At 39.1% G+C, this 26395-nt stretch overlaps 1 protein-coding gene across 2 annotated transcripts in view; it reads right to left on the bottom strand.

Moving 5' to 3' along the window:
* The window catches only part of LOC117289192 (CD109 antigen-like), a 66226-nt gene extending 40580 nt beyond the window's left edge, over positions 1-25646 (bottom strand). For both annotated transcript variants that reach the window (XM_033770191.1, XM_033770192.1), the window contains exons 1-7: positions 25465-25646; positions 16770-16918; positions 15690-15876; positions 8503-8656; positions 7636-7706; positions 3602-3730; positions 2655-2694 (exon numbers count right to left, since the gene is read on the bottom strand). In XM_033770191.1, the coding sequence (XP_033626082.1) occupies positions 2655-2694; positions 3602-3730; positions 7636-7706; positions 8503-8656; positions 15690-15876; positions 16770-16882 (694 nt within the window). In that variant the 5' untranslated portion in view covers positions 16883-16918; positions 25465-25646. The remainder of the gene's footprint in view (positions 1-2654; positions 2695-3601; positions 3731-7635; positions 7707-8502; positions 8657-15689; positions 15877-16769; positions 16919-25464) is intronic.
* Positions 25647-26395: the final 749 nt, after the last annotated feature.

Genomic DNA, 26395 nt, shown 5'->3' with positions numbered 1-26395 from the left:
AGAAAATGAGCTACCAAGACACCATATGAGACACAGATCTCAATCTAAACAAGACTCAACAACTCATGAAGGACAAAGCAACCTCATCAAAGCTGCTTCTAGTGTTCCGTCAAAGGACAATGGATGATGATGATGAATATTTTTAGACATAATCCTGTCTCCCTCACAGATATTGTTTCAAGCTGTTATATGAAAATGTGTACCGTATTTTCCTGCGGATAAGACGCGTCTTATCTGACTTTTTAGGCCTTGTCCGCTGTGATTGATTTTTTTTTTATGATCACTGCGTGAAATAAAAAATACCTTCTTGTCCAGTTCAAATCAACGGTCTTTGTATGAAGAATCCTTACTCAATAATGCGGTCAAACAAGGCTATTCAGATACTGAGACCTTTGTGATTGATAAGTGCTTTGGGAACTTAACTGTCATCTTTGGTAGGACAAGAGTTTTAAATCATTGTTACAATAAACGTTCAAATCGTATATTTATTTATTGCCTCTTTTAGACGTTTGCTTTAAAAAGTATTATGGGAACGAAGCATTATCTTACTATATTCGCCTCTCCCCTTGAAGATATCATCATATGATTTGTATTTGTTTGTAAGGCCAAACAAAATAATAATATGTGTGTTTCCTATTACACTGCCCTTGCATGTTTATTGCCTGTAAAATCAACGATGTCGAAGTTCTCTTAAAATGACACAGGAAATAAGCCCCAAAACGCAACCGTTCCTAGGTCTGTAAATTTCATCACACAACACAAAAGCAGATATCACACCTGTAGTCGTTGTTACCTTGCGTGTGACAATAAATACAAAAAACATTGAACGCTAGAGGGCATTTTGGAACAATGTAATAGCGTGAGATTAAACGCCCTCTATTGGTAAAAATTACGCGAACCAGCAATAAACTCATTGAGACAAGACTCGACGTGTCTGGGCATGCTTGGGATCCGAACGGTCACGTGGGAATTTTGGCGCATTTCCAGGCGGCGCAAATGCGAGGTGCCCTACATCTGTTGTGCAATCTCGAGATTGAGCAGCGCAATCAACAGCTTGCTAGCTTTACGAACTCGCACGTGTACATGTGTATGCAGCGACCTCCCAGTCGGCGGATACAGAACTACAAACACGCTACGTCCGTCTGTCGTTGCAATCTATATCAGCAGCAAGTCCTCGTTGTGGTACGTCGGAATAGGGGGGAGGGCCTGGGTTCATGTTGCAAATAAAATAACTTCAGACAGTGCGTGGACCATGGTTTCTGCCTGCTGATTGGGTCGGACTTTATATTACAATTGACAGCGTTGGCTGATTGGATGAAGGTCGGCATACGTAGGTTCTAAAAGGCAACAAAACTACGTCTTTGTGTCAATGTACCGACACCGGGTGGTGCCCGGTGTTCTTTTGTGTGCGGTTAAACATGCGCCTTGTGCGGCGGTGCGCCTTGTCTGCTGACATTTGATTTTTGTTTTTTCATTTTAGGGTCCTGCGCCTTGTCCGCCGAGCGTCTTATCCGCAGAAAAATACGGTACTTTTATCTGTGCTCACGTTCTATTGACAAGATATATCAATGATTACACACCTGTGTTTCTACAACAACTACATGTATATTCAGACACCCCTACAATTGTTTGCTCCTAACCCTAATCCCAACTTTCACCTAGAGTGTAAATCATAAGACGGAGGGGTTATTTACAAGTAGGGTTGTCAGAAAATAGGTGTGTCAGAACATAGGGTTGTCAAAATGCAGGGGTGTCAGAACATAGGGGTTTGGCAAACTAGGGGTGTTCGGAACATAGGGTGTCAGAACATCTAGGGTTGTCAAAATACAGGGGTGTCAGAACATAGGGGTTTGGCAAACTAGGGATGTTGGGAACATACTGGTGTTGGAGCATAGGGGTGTCGGAACATCTAGGGTTGTCAAAATGCAGGGGTGTCAGAACATAGGGGTGTCAAGAAAATAGGGGTTTCTGAAACTAGTTTTTTGGTCAAAGGGGTGTCAGAACATGTGGGTTTCGGAACATAAGGAGTTGGAACATAGGGGTTTCGCGAACTAGGGGTTTTGGAACATAGGGGTGTCAGAACATGCAGTAGGTGTGTCAGAACATAGGGGGGTGGGAACATAGGGGTGTCAAGTACATAGGGTTGGCGGAACATGGGTGTGCTTAACTTAATATGATTCAAACTGCAAATAATAATAATAAATTGTAGAGTCAAAGGGAAACTTGATGGTAAACATCTGTTCTGCAATAATGAAGTTGTTTGTGGTGTCCCACCCGAGATAACTTTTTGATTTCAAGCAGGAAGCGGGAAATGTTCAATGCTTTCCAACTTTTATCTGTGAATGGCTACAATTGTTTAGTACTCCACATTTGCTAAAAGAAATAGCTGTATAAGAAACATTCCAACACTTATAACTGCAGTCACCTAGTCATCAATGCTCCAAACTGCACTAACAGCAAAGTCAATACACGCAAGTAAACACTGCATGAAATGCACAAAGGCGTATGTTGCAAAAATTGTACGCGCTTGTTTGTGACTGAGGTACTTAGCTTCCATTTTTGTTGGCATTGGTGGTACTGGATGTCGACATAAATCAACTCCAGGACTAAAAATAATTTTATTTAAGAAATTTTAGTTTCAAAGGAATGCTTACCATACTCATCAATAGTGATTATGTGGTCCTTTTTCTCATTCTGAATAAATAAATAAATTAATCAAATAAACACAATTATTTTGAATTAAAATAAGTACAGATACTCTTTTTTCTATCATGGTATTTAAAACAATATGCAAAAGGTACAACAACCACAAACATGATTTATTATAATACAGTTATGAGGCCTACATGATCCTACCACAAACATTTCTAGACTGTACCAAACATTCAAAGACTGTACCAAACATTCAAAGACTGTACCAAACATTTCTAGACTGTACCAAACATTCAAAGACTGTACCAAACATTCAAAGACTGTACCAAACATTTCTAGACTGTACCAAACATTCAAAGACTGTTAACCTTAGATTGTTTTTCAAATTTCCTGGGTAGATTATGTTCTCTGGAAAACGTGTCTTGCTATGAATAGATTGTTATGTACGTAGTTCACCGACCACAAAACTGTGTAAGGAGTATTGTCCGTGAATGCTTTCTGCTCGTTGTTTCATTTAAAGGGTTTGGCTACTTTTTGTAAGACACAAAAGTACACAGATTTACAATAAATACACGGTTTAAAGATAATGATAGAAAGCTTCCCTTAAAATATTACTTGCTGAGGTGCTGTAGTTTTGGGGAAATTAGTAAAAAAATAAAATCCTCAAAATAATGTTTGTCTCAGTGAGACAAACATTATTTTAGCATTTTGAACAACAGATTTACACAATATTAACTCTCATAAAAAACTTACTCTGTGATTTTCACTTATTTTTTCAAACATGTCGACTAATGAAGCTGAAACTTCTACAGGAAATCTATAGTACATACATTTTTATGCACAGTGAGAAGGGATTTTTGTATTGACCAAAACCTTGATCTACAAAAGGTAGCAACACCCTTTTTGCAGAATCAACGCCTAGATGCAATTGGGACGTTGAGTTACTCACATTTGCTGTGATTGAGATGACCCAATCACCAAGTATTGGGTTATCGGACATGACTGTTTCCCCTGATACCACACCATGGTCAGCATTCTGTAGATCACTCCATTGCTGGATAATATTCCCAACTGGGTCCTGTAGAAAAACAAGCAAAATCATTTGGGTTTGAACTAAGAAAAAAAGGTAATCATGAAGGCGCTCTACCAACTAAGCTATCTAGCCCTATGTTGGTGGTCTCCCCATTATGTCAGTATCTTTGTTAGGGGTGCCAGTCAGAAGCCATGCAACCGATAGCTACTGTATAGCAAGAGATCACACACCCAAGTTTTCGATACAACCTTGAAAGCAGCAGTGATGGGAAAGCACCTAAAGAGATTGCCACTTTTTAATTTTAAATATACAGGAATGATATTTGGTCCTTGGAAGAAAGTAGGAGCAATTTACCAAGGGTTGACCTACATGCACACATTGTGTAAACTCTAAAAGACTGTTCAAGCTTTTAAATAACCTACAAATTGTTTCTGACTTTACAAAAGGCAAATAATCAGAAAACATTAGGAATTGATTAAGAAAAACAACATTCCTGCAAGTAACACAGTAAAACACAAGGGGAATTGACTAGGTACACAATTTTGGGTTGAACAAAGAAGACTTCACTTGAATTAAATAAGTTTCAACGATATACCGGCTAAACTCATATGGGGCATCAATTTACAACACCCTTAAAAAGCAGAACAGTTAGAGACTTCAAGTAATGCCTAGTACCCAGGGTCAAGTGGAAGGTCGTCCCACAATGTATGTCCTTGACCAATTCTTCTTTCAACAAAAATACTTGTTCATGTATCAGCTATTTTTGTAACCAAGTTACCATGGTTACTGATGCAGAAACTGTCCCAGTTATCAGAAGGAAAAAACATGTGTAACCTCACCTTCAAAACTCTAATACCAACGACTACATTAAACTATTTTTCTGGCCTCTAAAACCTCTTCAAGTATAAAATTGCAAGAATTTGTTGTTAAACCTAATGACATGACCTATACCATCGTTCCTAAGCAAACTAACTATGACAGAGGAATCCCAGGGTTGTGTTTTCAATTTGTTATTTATTCTTTAGATCTCAATTGAAATCCTTGTGTCAATAATGACTTTAAGAGAGAAAGTTAACATTTTTTCAAAGCACTTTCAAAGATCCAAATTTTGATTCACTCAGTTAAACCTCTCAATATAAGAACGAATCAATAACTAGTATGGCATGTATTCAAAACGGGTTTGCAACCTTGGGTGTGTAAAAAATACATTGCTTTGTACATGTTATAGAGTAAACATGTATGAAGAATACTTTTTTTTTATATTTAAATTTATGTTTGTTCTCTTTAGAACCAGATGGAGAGGAGAGCCTCTAGACGAGAACTTTATTTCTTTCTGGCAATCCTTCGGGCTCCAGCTGTTTATTTTTCCTTCATCTGTATTTGAAATGGTCAATGCTGTATCTTTTAATGTTTTACCTAAAAAACAAGTGCATTATTGTTATTAAACTTTTTATACCCGAGAAATAAAATAAATGTAAATATAAACACACTGTCATCAATTTTATCAAGGTAAACTGTTGTTCCAATACACACAAGCTTTGTGTCGTCTAAAGCACGCAACGATCCTACACCAAAATAGAACAGCGAGCGATAGTTCTAATTTTCAAATGCGATGCTATTTTGTCAACTTGCAACATGGCAGCATGCGCGCATGCCGGGCTGCGTATATAGACCAGTGCACCCTCTAGTTCTTATATAAAACTCTATGAGATGGGCACATCACAATAAGGTCATTAGCCTTGTTGTGATACACTCTGGGGTGCACTGTTTGGTTTAGGAGTTTATCCAACCTAACTACAGGATTGGCAAACAAAGTATAAGGTCATAAAACATTTTCTAAAAGAAATGATTAGTTTGTTCAAGTTAGTTTTGTACAAACTACACAATAACAATGATCCGATAGATTTTAGTTTTGCATGAGGGATAAAGAATTTAATTTGTTTTTCCATACATCGATGACAGCACTGTAAACCTTGCATGCTGGGCTCTGTGTAGTATTAATCACATGCTTTAATACATATTGGTGTCAAAGTATTAACAACTTATAACAAAGGACCGCCTGGGAAAAGTAAACGTCTGGGTGCCTCAAAGCTCTGAGACTGTATTCATGTAGTGTTATTTTAAGTCAGTTCATGGATAATGAGGTACAAATACAAACTCAAAGAAGTGGTCATTAACTATGACTATCCATTTGTGAAAAACTGACTTTTTGTGTGACTGATGAAAGAGTGTGTCATTTGCTGGCAGGTTCCCAGCCTATTTTGGCTCCAAACATGACAACATCTGGAAGTACTTATTTAGGGGTTGCTATACTGGCGTAACATTAAAAAACAAAAATGCAACTAAATTCAAACTCTGGTGTTTCTGATCAGCAGAGTGTGGGTTTGAATCCCTAGTTGTGACACAAAATGGCCGCACAAACACCGCTGTGCGATGCTATTTTGTCAACTTACAACATGGCAGCATGCGCGCATGCTGGGCTGCGTATATTAGACCAGTGCGCCCTCTAGTTCTTATATATAACTCTATGAGATGGGCACATCACAATAAGGTCATTAGCCAGTAGCCTTGTTGTGATACACTCTGGGGTGCACTGTTTGGTTTAGGAGTTTATCCAACCTAACTACAGGATTGGCAAACAAAGTATAAGGTCATAAAACATTTTCTAAAAGGAATGATTAGTTTGTTCAAGTTAGTTTTGTACAAACTACACAATAACAATGATCCGATAGATTTTAGTTTTGCACAAGGGATAAAGAATTTAATTTGTTTTTCCATACATCGATGACAGCACTGTAAACCTTGCATGCTGGGCTCTGTGTAGTATTAATCACATGCTTTAATACATATTGGTGTAAAAGTATTAACAACTTATAACAAAGGACCGCCTGGGAAAAGTAAACGTCTGGGTGCCTCAAAGCTCTGAGACTGTATTCATGTAGTGTTATTTTAAGTCAGTTCATGGATAATGAGGTACAAATACAAACTCAAAGAAGTGGTCGTTAACTATGACTATCCATTCGTGAAAAACTGACTTTTTGTGTGACTGATGAAAGAGTGTGTCATTTGCTGGCAGATTCCCAGCCTATTTTGGCTCCAAACATGACAACATCTGGAAGTACTTATTTAGGGGTTGCTATACTGGCGTAACATTAAAAAACAAAAATGCAACCAAATTCAAACTCTGGTGTTTCTGATCAGCAGAGTTTGGGTTTGAATCCCCAGCCGTGACACTGTGTCCTTGAGCAAGACACTTAACCATTGCTTCGTCCTTCGGATGGGACGTAAAGCCGTTGGTCCCATATGTTGTGTAACGCATGTAAAAGAACCCAGTGCACTTATCGAAAAGAGAAGGGGTTCGCCCCGGTGTTCCTGGTTGTGGCTGCTTAATGCGCCGTAGCACCTTGTAAACCCTTATAAGGTGCTAAATAATTGGGTCTCAGAATTCATCACTGCAATAACTATCTTTCTGAAAGTTTGTATATACTCAGCGCCTTGAGTACCTTGTTTGGTAGATACGTGCGCTATATAAGACTTCGATATTATTATTATTATGATTCCGTAAAAGAAAAAAAAATCATTCAAAAAGTCCCTTAGATTCTAAGAAACATTACATAAAACTGTTTCATTCAATTGTGAGCCTCGATTGTTTTTGAACATTGCATAACTTGCTTTGTTCCATGATTAATGCTAATTAGATAGTTTTTCCCCAGAGGTGGGGAGGGATCAATGCAACCATGATGCAACCATCTGTCTCTCTTTAAACTTAGAGGGAAATCTCAAAAACATGATTAAAGTTTACAAATAAATCAATCTTCCATTTGAGTGATATCGCAGTATGACTGTCTAAAGTTACAAGTTCCAAGTTCCAAGTTTCATATTATGAAGTTTCAAAATTAAAAAAAAAAGGAAAATTGTAACTTATTTTATTTTAGAAACTTAATTCTCACCTTCATCTTAACTTGAAACACTCCCATGTATGGCAACAAGTTTGGATAAATTGCCATCGCTCGGAAATGAACTGTGTAAAAAAGAGAATGAACAAAAAATATATTCTTCATTTTTAAACAATTACTATAATGACCAATTCTTCAAGAGGAAAAACCTTCCCATTATTGGCAACATTTTCACAAAAGTGGAATTACCAAATCCTTGCCATTTGATTGGAGGGTCATTGATGCTTTGTTTTGTATTATTTACCTTGGACTTTTGTCCAATCTTTTTGCACACTAGACCACACCAAGCGTTATTTATCAGTTATTAAATAAATAATTGAAAATTTAGAAATAAACAGGATGCCAAAACAAAATCTTGTACAGTGCGCATATTCTTAGGTACAGTCATTTTATCCTGTTAGCTTTTCTGCCCATCTTCAGAAAAAATTGTTTTTGAATTTGAGCCACCGTCTCTGGACACTATAGATAATTACTCAAAATAATTGCAGGCATAAAACTTACTTGGTAGTGAGCAATGGAGAGCTGTTGATAACAAAAACATTGTGAAAAACAGTTCCCTCTGAAGTACCAGATTTTTTGAGAATTTTTCTTTTTTTGAAGTAATTTCTCACTCAAATAATAAAAGACTAACAGCTGAAGCCTTTTACTATGCATCTAAAAGCACACTAAGTAATGCAACAAGGGTGTTTTTTCTATTATTCTCTTACAAATTTGATGACCAATTGAGCCCAAATTTTTATAGGTTTGTTTTGTTATGCACATGTTGGGATACACCAAGTGAGAATACTGGTCTTTGACAATTACCAAAGATAACGGTAAAATCCTTAAATTTACTAAATTTGAGTTGTCTTATTTCTTTACCTGTTTGACCTGGCTTGTAGATTGCCTTGTCACTCTGTACCAAGATAGCGAAACTACTCAGAGAGAAATGTAGGTCCTCAATCTGACTGAATGTCAGACCTCCATTGCCTTCAATCTGAAGCTTGAATGTGTCCATTATAAGATGCTCAGGAACCTAAACAATTACAACAGAAATCTTGCCCTTAACCTTTAAAATCTTCATATGCTTAAAATCTTCACTGCTTAAAATCTTCACTGCTTGTATAGTTCTATATTTTTAAACTGTATGCCATGTTTTAATAATGTCCATCTGTAATGTCCCTTTTTGTCTCTTCGTAAATTGTGGCATCAGGAGATTAACTCGATAGTAATTTAGTTTACTTTTTAAAAATCCGGTAGGGGTGCTGCTTTTTTCGTTATTGTATTGTATGTTCATGTTTTTGTTTTCTTACTGTTCTTATTGTCTGTGCTTGAATTTTTAAATGATAATGAAATAAAATGATTAATAAATGAAATGAAATGAAATGAAATATGATAGCAAGATTAATTTCACACTTTAACTGTAAAAAAAATCAATTCATTTGTAATAACCTGACGACCGACCCCTGACAACAATCAAAAAGGTCCTTCTAATAAACAGTACTTTCTGAACCTCATTTCTGCTTTGTGTTACTTTGTTTTGCTGAGCTCTTATAACAATTTGTCTGTCTACAAAGAGCAACAATCTAACCTCCTTGCACAGTCCACCATGTTCTTTAAAATACACCATGGTCTCGTCAACATCCAAATGCCACCATCTATCAAGCCAGCTACATACATTGCCAGACAGGATCCAACACTCAATCCAAATGCCACCATCTATCAAGCCAGCTACATACATTGCCAGACAGGATCCAACACTCAATCCAAATGCCACCATCTATCAAGCCAGCTACATACATTGCCAGACAGGATCCAACACTCAATCCAAATGCCACCATCTATCAAGCCAGCTACATACATTGCCAGACAGGATCCAACACTCAATCCAAATGCCACCATCTATCAAGCCAGCTACATACATTGCCAGACATGAATACACTCTCAATCCAAATGCCACCATCTATCAAGCCAGCTACATACATTGCCAGACAGGATCCCACTCTCAATCCAAATGCCACCATCTATCAAGCCAGCTACATACATTGCCAGACAGGATCCAACACTCAATCCAAATGCCACCATCTATCAAGCCAGCTACATACATTGCCAGACAGGATCTCACACTCAATCCAAATGCCACCATCTATCAAGCCAGCTACATACATTGCCAGACAGGATCCAACACTCAATCCAAATGCCACCATCTATCAAGCCAGCTACATACATTGCCAGACAGGATCCAACACTCAATCCAAATGCCACCATCTATCAAGCCAGCTACATACATTGCCAGACAGGATCCAACTCTCAATCCAAATGCCACCATCTATCAAGCCAGCTACATACATTGCCAGACAGGAATACACTCTCAATCCAAATGCCACCATCTATCAAGCCAGCTACATACATTGCCAGACAGGATCTCACACTCAATCCAAATGCCACCATCTATCAAGCCAGCTACATACATTGCCAGACAGGATCCAACACTCAATCCAAATGCCACCATCTATCAAGCCAGCTACATACATTGCCAGACAGGATCCAACACTCAATCCAAATGCCACCATCTATCAAGCCAGCTACATACATTGCCAGACAGGATCCAACACTCAATCCAAATGCCACCATCTATCAAGCCAGCTACATACATTGCCAGACAGGATCCAACTCTCAATCCAAATGCCACCATCTATCAAGCCAGCTACATACATTGCCAGACAGGAATACACTCTCAATCCAAATGCCACCATCTATCAAGCCAGCTACATACATTGCCAGACAGGATCACACTCTCAATCCAAATGCCACCATCTATCAAGCCAGCTACATACATTGCCAGACAGGAATACACTCTCAATCCAAATGCCACCATCTATCAAGCCAGCTACATACATTGCCAGACAGGATCCAACTCTCAATCCAAATGCCACCATCTATCAAGCCAGCTACATACATTGCCAGACAGGATCCAACACTCAATCCAAATGCCACCATCTATCAAGCCAGCTACATACATTGCCAGACAGGATCCAACTCTCAATCCAAATGCCACCATCTATCAAGCCAGCTACATACATTGCCAGACAGGATCCCACTCTCAATCCAAATGCCACCATCTATCAAGCCAGCTACATACATTGCCAGACAGGATCACACTCTCAATCCAAATGCCACCATCTATCAAGCCAGCTACATACATTGCCAGACAGGAATACACTCTCAATCCAAATGCCACCATCTATCAAGCCAGCTACATACATTGCCAGACAGGAATACACTCTCAATCCAAATGCCACCATCTATCAAGCCAGCTACATACATTGCCAGACAGGATCCAACTCTCAATCCAAATGCCACCATCTATCAAGCCAGCTACATACATTGCCAGACAGGAATACACTCTCAATCCAAATGCCACCATCTATCAAGCCAGCTACATACATTGCCAGACAGGATCCCACTCTCAATCCAAATGCCACCATCTATCAAGCCAGCTACATACATTGCCAGACAGGATCCAACTCTCAATCCAAATGCCACCATCTATCAAGCCAGCTACATACATTGCCAGACAGGATCTCACTCTCAATCCAAATGCCACCATCTATCAAGCCAGCTACATACATTGCCAGACAGGATCCAACTCTCAATCCAAATGCCACCATCTATCAAGCCAGCTACATACATTGCCAGACAGGATCCAACTCTCAATCCAAATGCCACCATCTATCAAGCCAGCTACATACATTGCCAGACAGGAATACACTCTCAATCCAAATGCCACCATCTATCAAGCCAGCTACATACATTGCCAGACAGGATCCAACTCTCAATCCAAATGCCACCATCTATCAAGCCAGCTACATACATTGCCAGACAGGAATACACTCTCAATCCAAATGCCACCATCTATCAAGCCAGCTACATACATTGCCAGACAGGATCCCACTCTCAATCCAAATGCCACCATCTATCAAGCCAGCTACATACATTGCCAGACAGGATCACACTCTCAATCCAAATGCCACCATCTATCAAGCCAGCTACATACATTGCCAGACAGGATCCAACACTCAATCCAAATGCCACCATCTATCAAGCCAGCTACATACATTGCCAGACAGGATCCAACTCTCAATCCAAATGCCACCATCTATCAAGCCAGCTACATACATTGCCAGACAGGATCCAACTCTCAATCCAAATGCCACCATCTATCAAGCCAGCTACATACATTGCCAGACAGGAATACACTCTCAATCCAAATGCCACCATCTATCAAGCCAGCTACATACATTGCCAGACAGGATCCAACTCTCAATCCAAATGCCACCATCTATCAAGCCAGCTACATACATTGCCAGACAGGATCCAACTCTCAATCCAAATGCCACCATCTATCAAGCCAGCTACATACATTGCCAGACAGGAATACACTCTCAATCCAAATGCCACCATCTATCAAGCCAGCTACATACATTGCCAGACAGGATCCAACTCTCAATCCAAATGCCACCATCTATCAAGCCAGCTACATACATTGCCAGACAGGATCCAACTCTCAATCCAAATGCCACCATCTATCAAGCCAGCTACATACATTGCCCGACAGGAATACACTCTCAATCCAAATGCCACCATCTATCAAGCCAGCTACATACATTGCCAGACAGGATCCCACTCTCAATCCAAATGCCACCATCTATCAAGCCAGCTACATACATTGCCAGACAGGATCACACTCTCAATCCAAATGCCACCATCTATCAAGCCAGCTACATACATTGCCAGACAGGAATACACTCTCAATCCAAATGCCACCATCTATCAAGCCAGCTACATACATTGCCAGACAGGATCCAACACTCAATCCAAATGCCACCATCTATCAAGCCAGCTACATACATTGCCAGACAGGATCCAACACTCAATCCAAATGCCACCATCTATCAAGCCAGCTACATACATTGCCAGACAGGATCCAACACTCAATCCAAATGCCACCATCTATCAAGCCAGCTACATACATTGCCAGACAGGATCCAACACTCAATCCAAATGCCACCATCTATCAAGCCAGCTACATACATTGCCAGACAGGATCCAACTCTCAATCCAAATGCCACCATCTATCAAGCCAGCTACATACATTGCCAGACAGGATCCAACACTCAATCCAAATGCCACCATCTATCAAGCCAGCTACATACATTGCCAGACAGGATCCAACTCTCAATCCAAATGCCACCATCTATCAAGCCAGCTACATACATTGCCAGACAGGATCCAACACTCAATCCAAATGCCACCATCTATCAAGCCAGCTACATACATTGCCAGACAGGATCCAACTCTCAATCCAAATGCCACCATCTATCAAGCCAGCTACATACATTGCCAGACAGGATCCAACACTCAATCCAGATGCCACCATCTATCAAGCCAGCTACATACATTGCCAGACAGGATCCAACTCTCAATCCAAAGGCCACCATCTATCAAGCCAGCTACATACATTGCCAGACAGGATCCAACACTCAATCCAAATGCCACCATCTATCAAGCCAGCTACATACATTGCCAGACAGGATCCAACACTCAATCCAAATGCCACCATCTATCAAGCCAGCTACATACATTGCCAGACAGGATCCAACTCTCAATCCAAAGGCCACCATCTATCAAGCCAGCTACATACATTGCCAGACAGGATCCAACACTCAATCCAAATGCCACCATCTATCAAGCCAGCTACATACATCGCCAGACAGGATCCAACACTCAATCCAAATGCCACCATCTATCAAGCCAGCTACATACATTGCCAGACAGGAATACACTCTCAATCCAAATGCCACCATCTATCAAGCCAGCTACATACATTGCCAGACAGGATCCCACTCTCAATCCAAATGCCACCATCTATCAAGCCAGCTACATACATTGCCAGACAGGATCTCACACTCAATCCAAATGCCACCATCTATCAAGCCAGCTACATACATTGCCAGACAGGAATACACTCTCAATCCAAATGCCACCATCTATCAAGCCAGCTACATACATTGCCAGACAGGAATACACTCTCAATCCAAATGCCACCATCTATCAAGCCAGCTACATACATTGCCAGACAGGATCCAACTCTCAATCCAAATGCCACCATCTATCAAGCCAGCTACATACATTGCCAGACAGGATCTCACACTCAATCCAAATGCCACCATCTATCAAGCCAGCTACATACATTGCCAGACAGGATCCAACACTCAATCCAAATGCCACCATCTATCAAGCCAGCTACATACATTGCCAGACAGGATCCAACTCTCAATCCAAATGCCACCATCTATCAAGCCAGCTACATACATTGCCAGACAGGATCCAACACTCAATCCAAATGCCACCATCTATCAAGCCAGCTACATACATTGCCAGACAGGATCCAACTCTCAATCCAAATGCCACCATCTATCAAGCCAGCTACATACATTGCCAGACAGGAATACACTCTCAATCCAAATGCCACCATCTATCAAGCCAGCTACATACATTGCCAGACAGGATCCAACACTCAATCCAAATGCCACCATCTATCAAGCCAGCTACATACATTGCCAGACAGGATCCCACTCTCAATCCAAATGCCACCATCTATCAAGCCAGCTACATACATTGCCAGACAGGATCCAACACTCAATCCAAATGCCACCATCTATCAAGCCAGCTACATACATTGCCAGACAGGATCCAACACTCAATCCAAAGGCCACCATCTATCAAGCCAGCTACATACATTGCCAGACAGGATCCCACTCTCAATCCAAATGCCACCATCTATCAAGCCAGCTACATACATTGCCAGACAGGATCCAACACTCAATCCAAATGCCACCATCTATCAAGCCAGCTACATACATTGCCAGACAGGATCCAACTCTCAAATATACCATAACAGATGCCTCTATAACGACCAATATTAATTTTCATTCTACCCAAGAACAGTTAGGATCTGGAATCATCTACCCTATACAGCAGTCTATGTATGCGCCATCCATCCCAGCATTCCAACAGGGTGCCATGCCATCAGTTAGAGTCCTACGACCTCTGGCAGGCTCTGGGCTGCTACCCAGTCTTGCACAATGTAAAAAGTGCACAACCTTTTCGTTTCCTTTTTATTTATTTATTCTCTTCGCACCTTGCACCGTCGGCCAATGGCGCCACCAATGCACCATCCCAGTTTAGCTTCCTACATGAGCTGTTTAGGGATTAAATTACTCAAGACCAGTACAAGCAATCTTAATAGTACAAGAGTCTTCTACCTTTTTCCTTTCTGTTTAGAGTTTTTCACATCTTAGCATAACAAAATCGATAAAAATCTATTGTATTTTTTTCCTCAGGTCAACAGGTTGGTGCTTTTAGCAGCACAACTCTTCGCATCACAATTAAATACATCTTATTTTTACTTCATGTATGTTAATTTCTTGTATCAAAAGCAAATCCAAATAATAGTATTAAAAATAAGAACGAGAACAACAAAAATGTATTCCTTTTTCACATGACACACGCCCTCACATTGTCGAATGAACTAAAATTGTCTTTTATTACCCAATATTTGACATTTGTTACTTTAAACTCTAGTTAACACTCCTACATTTGTAAACATTTTCTACTTGAAAAAATTCAACTGCTTGGATTGTGTAGGATGGTACAACCTTACCACCTTACATTTAGACTTCTGTGTTATAGTATATAAATGTTCACCCTTTTTACCAGCAAGGTCTGGGAGGGCACATCTTTTTTGACGACAGTTTTTATGAATTTTACCTTTCCCTGGACGGACTCTGGTTGTTTTTATAATTGTTGTCCGAAGAATTAAAATAAATTAAAGTAAAATAATAAAGTATGAATGTACATTTCACAGACTGGCATTGTTTACTGCATCATTTAAAACCACAGCTTTGATATTTCAAATTATTGTAGTAGAAGATATTTTTTCAAGGTTACAGGCATCACAAAAGGGGCGATTTTTTTAAACAAAATAGTAATTGCTAAATCCATACCTGAATATTCATCATGGAGGTTGCTCCCGAAGCGAATCTCTCTGTTGCCGTGGCAACATTCTCCATGCTCCTTCCTTTCAAAATGGTGGCCGTAACCATGACATCACTTGCTGCTTCCAGAATAGACACACTCATAGTGAAGGGCAGTCCAGCATGGATTGTATTGGGAGCAAGGATGATGTAAGACCTAATAGCAGAAGGGAAGGGTGCTAGTTTTAGATGAGTGTCTTGCATGTAATAATGGAAAGACTCAAGCCCAGTTCATACTTCCTGCTAATGCTTTGTGCGAAGGGAATTTCCTTGCGTCACAACTGGAAAAACAGCGCAACAATCCATTATTACGTCATCAAAAGTCCCATTCCTAAGAAGTATGAATCAGACTCAAGTCCAATACATGGTTCTGTCCAACCATTTTGCATTCAACAAGTACCTTGACTGAAATAGACTTGGATGCACTGACTATTGACATAATTAAGAACCAAACACGCGGAATTTAACATTGGCCTCCCCCCCCCCCACTCCCGCTCCCAAATACATGTCATACACACACACTGGAAAGCAGTGCACCCTCCGAAATCCTGGCTTCGCAGTGCATGCACATGTTAGGCCTACCATTTTAAAATTTGAGGTTTTGGATTAACATACATGTACAGTGTAATAAGCACATAATGTTTCTTTTAAATTTAAACAAAATAATAATAAAGACATTTGTAAAGCGCCTAAAGCAAAAAGCCTTTAAGCGCATAAAGAGAACAATGACAATACAATGAGTGAAAGAAACAATTACAAACAAGCAGATTACAAATAAGCACCTTCAAACAAATGAGTTTTTAATAGACTTAAAACATTTACAATAAAAAATTAGCCTGGCGAATATGCACAGGAAAACTATTCCAAAGAAACGGTGCGACCTAAAAAAAAAACCTGTGTCCGTAAAAACTGGAAGAAGCTCTTTTAGTTTAAAACACTGACTGTTGAGACGATTGTACCTCAAAGGAGGGGAATAATGGTGAACAAGTTTAGATTAATAAGCAGGAGATTGACATGCTAGAGGTTTGAAGGTTTACAAAAGAATTTTACCTTGTGTGAACTTCTGGTGCTTCAGTAGCCAATGGTTCACGCTGAGCCAAAGCTCCATGGATGCAGAGTGCTGCAAGGCACAGCAGCCATAAACTCACTGGTACTTCTCTCATCCTGTTAACCACTAAAAGGAGCTTTAGTTTCGAAATCTGCAAGATAAGAAGATAGAAATAGTGAGTAGTCAGATGGATGAATAATATTCGGGAATAACTGGAGAGTATTCAAGACAAGATGTCTGCCTTCATGAGCATGTTTACATGTGCTTTAATATGAACACTTGAGGGCGCTATAACAATAGTGCGGAGGCATCCTACACTCAACTCCTCAAGAATAGACTGAAAGGTGGACGTAAATACAATGTACCTTCCTCATCGATTGTCTCAGTATAATTTAGTGCAATAAACAACTGAACTATGACAAATCTCAATGTAGAAGAATTACTTGAGAAGGAGCATGGAGCGCCACTTGACTAAGAGAGAGGATTTGTACAAGAGTCCAACTCATCCCCCAGTTTTGCCAAGCCTTAGTTGAAGGTCAAATATAGCCCAGTGGAGTATTAAAGGGCATGTGTGATGACATCATCACCGTCCTGATGACATCATCACCGTCCTGATGACATCATCACCGTACTCACTGTATTTCATTGCAATACTCCATTAAACCCTTCCAGATATAAAAACACTAATTTACAAGTCAGTTTACATCAACAAATCATTTGATCTGTGACAGTTGTAGCTAGAGCACCTAGGGCCCTGGGGCCAGCCTAAGGCAGTATCCATGGTGCTCTTGAAGCTAGCATAGGGAGTGCAGAGCACAGCCAGCCTTTCAAACCTAAGCGCCCAGGGGAAAGCCTAAGGCAGTTGTGCTTGAAGATAGCATAGGGAGCACAGAGTACTGTGCTCCATGACTGGGTGCCCTGGGGCCAGCCTAAGGCAGTATTCATGGTGCTCTTGAAGCTAGCATAGGGAGTGCAGAGCACAGCCAGCCTTTCAAAACTAAGGGCCCAGGGGAAAGCCTAAGGCAGTTGTGCTTGAAGATAGCATATAGAGCACAGAGTACAGTGCTCCATGGCTGGGGGCCAAGGGGCCAGCCTAAGGCAGTATCCATGATGCACTTGAAGATAGCATAGGGAGTGCAGAATACAGCACTTCAAACCTAAGGGCCCAGGGGACAGCCTAAGGCAGTTGTGCTTGAAGATAGCATAGGGAGCACATACTACAGTGCTCCATGACTGGGGGCCCTGGGGTCAGCCTTAGGCAGTATCCATGGTGCGCTTGAAGCTAGCATAGGGAGTGCAGAATACAGCACTTCAAACCTAAGGGCCCAGGGGACAGCCTAAGGCAGTTGTGCTTGAAGATAGCATAGGGAGCACAGAGTACAGTGCTCCATGGCTGGGGGCCCTGGGGTCAGCCTTAGGCAGTATCCATGATGCCCTTGAAGCATTTGTCTAATTTTCCCCCTTTTTTCTTCTGTTGTTTTCTCTGTTGTTTGTTTACTGCGAGTCGTGTTCTACTTGCTTTTAAAACATTTTGTTCATTAAATAGGGGTTCAATGGTAACATTTTCAATTTTGATCTACTCGCTTTCCAAAAGATAATTTATTATTATAATGTAAATGGGAAAAAATACAAGTCTCTAACCTAAGGTTAAAATGGTGTGAAATGCCACCATGATTCCCTGACAACAAATATTCAATAAACTGACATGTTACCTTCATGGCATTTACAGGAAAATCTTAACGTGATTGGAGGCGGTGGAAAATGCGTGCATCCATAAACCTGCTCCTTGGGGAACCTCTTTAAGTTTGAAATAAATTGGACTTTCTCTCGAAATAAGTCTCTCTCCTCATTAATTTGCAAAATTCATTTCCTTTCCAATCCCCCCAAGTCTTACTGGTAGAAACTACCTCCTTGCCATCATCAGCAAGAACTAAACCATACAATAGACCTCATTAACGTGTTAACTGTTGGGTAGTTAGAGAATTGTATAAATCCAGTGTTTCTTATCTTTCTACACACAGTTCCATTATTATTACGCATCTGGCATCTGGACATCAATGGCTATTGTCAAAGATCATTTTGCGCCCTTTTCACATGATGATATAGCAAGTGATTTAACAATGCGAACATTACCAGTCTATAGGATTAAAATTTAAACAAACATTGAAAATGTAAATTTTTCATTTAATTAAGTGAGATAACTAATCTAAAAAAATCTGGAGAAATATAATTATTAAATGTCTATACAGCATGTACAGAAAGAATAATCCCTAATACATGTAACACCTCAGCTTCCAACTTGGGGGATAAAAACTGATGAAAAAAAGTTTTCCATTATAACCAAGAAGTGAAATGACTCTCAAAATAATTTATTAACAAGCGCTGATAGACTTTTAAAAATTAGTTTTCAAAGTGATTACCAAACGCTTCCCTGGGAATTTGCCAGGTTTAATGACTAAAGTGTGGAAATGTCATCCAAATTTCCTGGGATTATCCTTTGAAATTAGTTTGAACTTGTTGAAAATAAAGTAGCATGTTACATTTTAATGATCAGTTGATCAACCCAATGATTTCTATCGTCACTCCACTCAACTTTGATAATCGAAGGGACAAAAAAAACAATTTAAAAACTGAAAGCTAAGACACACATACAGCAAATCTGTTTCTGAAACGTTACCATTCGAACTAAATTGTTTGTACAATGAAGTGAAAATTACAAATACCCCACAATTAATTATTATAAATCCATTGTTTTAAAAAGTGAAAAGTATTTTGACAATAATTTCTAAACATTGGCTATAAATTAAATAGAATAGGAATTTAATAAACATGAACGACCTTGAACTAGAACAAAATAATTAAACCAATTTCAAAAGTACCCAAAGCACAAGCACTTTAAAACAAGAGGTAACTTAAATACAAACAGCATTGAATAGAGTAAGACAATAAAGCCAAACCTACACAATAAATGAGCTACATAGAAACAGCATTGAATAGAGTAAGACAATAAAGCCAAACCTACACAATAAATGAGCTACATAGAAACAGCATTGAATAGAGTAAGACAATAAAGCCAACCCTACACAATAAATGAGCTACATAGAAACAGCATTGAATAGAGTAAGACAATAAAGCCAACCCTACACAATAAATGAGCTACATAGAAACAGCATTGAATAGAGTAAGACAATAAAGCCAACCCTACACAATAAATGAGCTACATAGAAACAGCATTGAATAGAGTAAGACAATAAAGCCAACCCTACACAATAAATGAGCTACATAGAAACAGCATTGAATAGAGTAAGACAATAAAGCCAACCCTACACAATAAATGAGCTACATACAAACAGCATTGAATAGAGTAAGACAATAAAGCCAACCCTACACAATAAATGAGCTACATAGAAACAGCATTGAATAGAGTAAGACAATAAAGCCAACCCTACACAATAAATGAGCTACATAGAAACAGCATTGAATAGAGTAAGACAATAAAGCCAAACCTACACAATAAATGAACTACATAGAAACAGCATTGAATAGAGTAAGACAATAAAGCCAACCCTACACAATAAATGAGCTACATAGAAACAGCATTGAATAGAGTAAGACAATAAAGCCAACCCTACACAATAAATGAGCTACATAGAAACAGCATTGATTAGAGTAAGACAATAAAGCCAACCCTACACAATAAATGAGCTACATACAAACAGCATTGAATAGAGTAAGACAATAAAGCCAAACCTACACAATAAATGAGCTACATAGAAACAGCATTGAATAGAGTAAGACAATAAAGCCAACCCTACACAATAAATGAGCTACATAGAAACAGCATTGAATAGAGTAAGACAATAAAGCCAACCCTACACAATAAATGAGCTACATAGAAACAGCATTGAATAGAGTAAGACAATAAAGCCAACCCTACACAATAAATGAGCTACATAGAAACAGCATTGAATAGAGTAAGACAATAAAGCCAACCCTACACAATAAATGAGCTACATAGAAACAGCATTGAATAGAGTAAGACAATAAAGCCAAACCTACACAATAAATGAGCTACATAGAAACAGCATTGAATAGAGTAAGACAATAAAGCCAAACCTACACAATAAATGAGCTACATAGAAACAGCATTGAATAGAGTAAGACAATAAAGCCAACCCTACACAATAAATGAGCTACATAGAAACAGCATTGAATAGAGTAAGACAATAAAGCCAAACCTACACAATAAATGAGCTACATAGAAACAGCATTGAATAGAGTAAGACAATAAAGCCAACCCTACACAATAAATGAGCTACATACAAACAGCATTGAATAGAGTAAGACAATAAAGCCAAACCTACACAATAAATGAACTACATAGTACAGAGTAAAACAGCATTGAATAGAGTAAGACAATAAAGCCAACCCTACACAATAAATGAGCTACATAGAAACAGCATTGAATAGAGTAAGACAATAAAGCCAACCCTACACAATAAATGAGCTACATAGAAACAGCATTGAATAGAGTAAGACAATAAAGCCAACCCTACACAATAAATGAACTACATAGAAACAGCATTGAATAGAGTAAGACAATAAAGCCAAACCTACACAATAAATGAGCTACATAGAAACAGCATTGAATAGAGTAAGACAATAAAGCCAACCCTACACAATAAATGAGCTACATAGAAACAGCATTGAATAGAGTAAGACAATAAAGCCAACCCTACACAATAAATGAACTACATAGAAACAGCATTGAATAGAGTAAGACAATAAAGCCAACCCTACACAATAAATGAGCTACATAGAAACAGCATTGAATAGAGTAAGACAATAAAGCCAAACCTACACAATAAATGAGCTACATAGAAACAGCATTGAATAGAGTAAGACAATAAAGCCAAACCTACACAATAAATGAGCTACATAGAAACAGCATTGAATAGAGTAAGACAATAAAGCCAAACCTACACAATAAATGAGCTACATAGAAACAGCATTGAATAGAGTAAGACAATAAAGCCAAACCTACACAATAAATGAGCTACATAGAAACAGCATTGAATAGAGTAAGACAATAAAGCCAACCCTACACAGTAAATGAGCTACATAGAAACAGCATTGAATAGAGTAAGACAATAAAGCCAACCCTACACAATAAATGAGCTACATAAAAACAGCATTGAATAGAGTAAGACAATAAAGCCAACCCTACACAATAAATGAGCTACATAGAAACAGCATTGAATAGAGTAAGACAATAAAGCCAACCCTACACAATAAATGAGCTTTTTTTACATTATAGGTCATCTAGCGCCCCAGACCATACATGTAGCTCTCTGGAACTAATGAAGCTGACATTTTCTATGACTGTCACACGAAAAATGCCCCACAATGAAAACAAAACTCATTGCTGCCCTGGCCTCTCCATATGTTTAAGATACAACACCGGGCATAAAATTGTACTCACGGTAATTTTTTCTGCTAAATAATGATTTTTTGAGACATTTCGCCGGACCAGCCATCACCGCGAGCTAGCGACATCTTGTTTTATAGACGGGTGCCAGTCTGACCAAAGATCTATAGTGCTGCGTTGCGCTCATGCTAGCTTGGCCCCACGGTTGTTTTGACAATATTGCTTGTGTTTTGTACATGCAGTGCTCAGGGCTTCAGACCAGAGGACGGAGCCGAATGCACAGCTTGCCGCTGATTGGCTGCCGTCTATAAAACACAACAGATGATAGGCTGTTCTTTTTTGAGGGAGAGGTGTATGGAGGTACAAAACGTAATGTAAAAAAACAAAAAACAAAAGGGGTATCGACATGAAATTAATGTATTAATGAATACATTTTAAAACAATTTTTTTTTTAATTTGAATGAATCTAATTGTTACTTTTCTTGTTTTAATTATTTTTTTTGTATTTAAATTAAATTTAAATCGGTACATTTTGAAACAATGGTTTATTGCTCCATGGTTTAATTTAATTTGAATAAATAAGAATGACACCTTGTTTATGTTTTTTATTCATAAATACCTCAGTTAGCTATTCCTATTGGTGGAGAGCGCGTCACGTGGGTGTGTAAACCTTTGTTTATGACCAGTAAAAAGTGTTGAAACATGGGCGTGACACGCGAGTTTGCACCTGTGCTTATAAGACAGTTTCTTCATTCCTATTGGTCGAGAGCAACGGCCGAGACAGTTGTGCCACATCACTCGATATGTGGACGCGCACAGCATTCCCTTATAAGGAGTTGTTTACCTGAGAGCCTTGACTGGGCCTCACCATTTCATAGCTGGAGGGGTGTTGTGTTGAAAGAAATCATTGCATTTGTTTTACTTTTTGATCAAAAGTGTTGATGTTTTTTGACCGAAAAGGTATTTATGAATGCAATAAAAGTGTGTTGAATCGGTTTTCAACTAGTCGTTTAAACCCTCCGGGGCCTGGTTCTTGATAATTTTAGCGCGACTTCGTCTCGGTAAAATTATCAAGAACCAGGCCTCGGCGGGTTTAAACCACTAGTTTAAAACTGCACCACGTATCGATTCCCTTACTCAAGCTCTTCTTGAAATGATTTTTGGGGTTGAATTCTTCTTAACACAATGTTTTCTCTGCTCTTTTGCCAGGTGATTGAAGCACTTGGAGAATTTGACACAACAGATCGTCTCGGTAAAATTATCAAGAACCAGGCCTTGTTGGGATTAAACCACTAGTTGAAAACCTCTTCACCACACATTGATTCCCTTATTAATATTATTATCATTTATTATTAATTGGAGCATATAATTTACTTTCATTAAATTAAAATCTTACCTATCTATCTTATTTATATAAATATAAACCATAATAGTAATTAACACATTTGAAGAAAAACAAACAATTTGAAAAATTAATTTGTGAATGTTCTTGTTTATAATGATAGTAATTATAATTCACAGCACACAACAACAAAATACTAAATTGTTCCTACATCCTCCCACCGCCTCCCCATAACCAGTCCCTGTAAACAGCCGTTGGTTTAATTTACTTCCCACAATGCATCATTGCACACAGCGCTAGCGATGATTGAGTAGTCAGGGCACGTATCCGTTCAAGTCATGTGTATGGTAGGCCGACAGGCTTACACACATCAAAGATTATCCAGCGGAATGTCTCAACAATCATCATTTTTAAGCACCAAAAAAAGACTGTGAGCACAATTTCAAAGCTGGTGTAGCATCTTAAAGGAACACGTTGCCTTGGATCGGTCGAGTTGGTATTTGAAAAGCATATGTAACCGTTTGTTATGAAATGCATGGTTGGAAAGATGTTGTAAAAGTAGAATACAATGATCCACACAAACATGCCTCAAAATTGCCCCGTTTTCCTTTTACCTCGTCGACTAACTTGGTCAGCCATTTATGGGAGTCTACTTTTTGACTCCTATAAACGGCCAACTGTGATAGTTCGCAAAGGAAAAGGAAAACCACGCAATTTCGAGGCAATGTCGTGTGGATCATTGTATTCTACTTTTAAAACATCTTTCTAACCATAGATGCATTTCATAACAAATGGTTACAAATGCTTTTTATAGACCAACTCGTCCGGTCCAAGGCAACGTGTTCCTTTTTAAACATATTATATATGGAGAGGCCATTTGGGAGTTTTGAAGGTAATTCGTGGGGCTTTTTTTCATTTTAGGGCATTTTTCATGTGACAGTCATAGAAAATGTCAACTTCATGAGTTATAGAGAGCTTTAGTCTGGGGCGCTAGTAGCCCCATAAATCGGTCCAATTTGAACAATTTCACGTGTATCTGCAACTTCTGAAGCATTAGAATTAGATCGATAAGCTTCATGATGTAGATCGTTGCAGATGGTTTTTCAAGAAAGCGAAAGATTTTGATATCAGACGCGCTGGGGCCAAGGATACGGAGTGGATTGGACCGATTTATGGGGCTCAGGCGCAAGGAAAAGTTTCTGCATGGCGCCACCACTTTTTCATTCGATATGAAATAACATAGTATCTAATTTACCTCAATGAGATATCCCTTTTTGTAAAAATGAGTGAAAAGGTGGTGGCGCCATACGGAAAGTTATCCGGGCGCTAGATGACCGATAATATCAAAATTTCGAAAAAAGGAATCTAGCGCCCCCAGTCACTGGGTCTAATAACAGATTGATAACAGTTTAAAGCCATTATTATACACTTTCGGAACAGAAACAAAAATAAAAGTTCACAGATTTACAAATAACTTACAGGGTTTACACATGAAATGCGTTGCTTTTTGAGAAAACATTAAAACAATATTAAATTCTCGACATCGAGAATTACGGATTTATAGTAAACACATGTCATGACACGGCGAAACGTGCGGAAACAAGGGTGGGTTTCCCCTTTATTTTCTCCCGACTCCCGATGACCGATTGAGCCTAAATTTTCACAGGTTTGTTATTCTAAGTTGTGATACACGAAGTGTGGGCCTTGCAAATACTGTTTACCGAAAGTGTCCAATGGCTTTATTAAAGAGAAATGCACAGAAATTGTCTTTTTGAAAAAAAAGTAAAGTAAAAAATAATTAAAAAAACAGTGATGCGGCCATTAATGACAGTCAGATATACTAAAGAACATGACTAAAGAACAACGATGATGATGACGCAGAATCATAGAATGACAGAAAAAAAACTTGATCTACGATCAAACTCACCAGTGTAAAGATTAACGATGTACCTCGTAAGACAGCAAAACGTGTAATGATAAGAACCTATCGTACTGCTTTCTTAAACCATAGAGTACCTTACTCTATGCTTTCTTTATAAACCATGCTATTTAAGAACCGTACCAGGCAGCTCCAGTCCCGATCGCCAGACTGTGACAGCAGAGACAATACAACCCACTTCTAAAGTTCTATTGTTATTATGCGAGTTGTCGGCTTTTAGTAGGACCGTGTTATTAGCTACACACAGTGACAGTGTGTGGCAGCAGTGTGTGTAGGAATATAATGTGCCAGGCACCAACCGTGCATGATTGTATGGTGGCCCTGAAGGGATATCGCACATCGCAAATATCTGCAAAGGTATTAGTTGCGAGGGGTGGGGGAGGGGGGGTGGGGGGGGGGGGGCTCGAACCAATCTATTGGGTGGGGTCCAGGGGCCGGCCTTACGACCCCTGGTGGGGTCCAGGAGCTCTGAGCTTTCTGGCGTTTAGGGGGTGAAAAATCAAGCCTCTTTATGCATAAATTTAGAAGAAAAACATACTTTTTAAGCAGTTCTGATTCATATAAATGTATCGTCTATAATTACGAACTGCAAAAATCAGTCAATAATTGTGATTCGTAACCAGACGACAATACAATAGATATTTTCAAAGATATAGATATTTTCATTTGCGATATCGCAGAGCAGAGGATGGGTGAGATGTCCTACCCCGATAGACTTAAGTCCCTCAACTGGTCGTCTCTGTCAATTCGTCGTAATTTTTCTGTTTTGTATTTTATCATTAAGTGTAAGTTTAACCTTATTCACTGCGATGTGGCAGACATCATTTCTGTCAACCATAGATATCCTAATGTTCTCACCTTCAAACACCTGTATGCTAGAACCGATGCTCTGCACTTATCTGCTCCTCATCTTTTTCCC

Source organism: Asterias rubens, chromosome 4 (genome assembly GCF_902459465.1).
Source record: "Asterias rubens chromosome 4, eAstRub1.3, whole genome shotgun sequence".
NCBI classification, from domain to species: domain Eukaryota; kingdom Metazoa; phylum Echinodermata; class Asteroidea; order Forcipulatida; family Asteriidae; genus Asterias; species Asterias rubens.
This window is presented reverse-complemented; position numbering and strand designations above follow the sequence as displayed.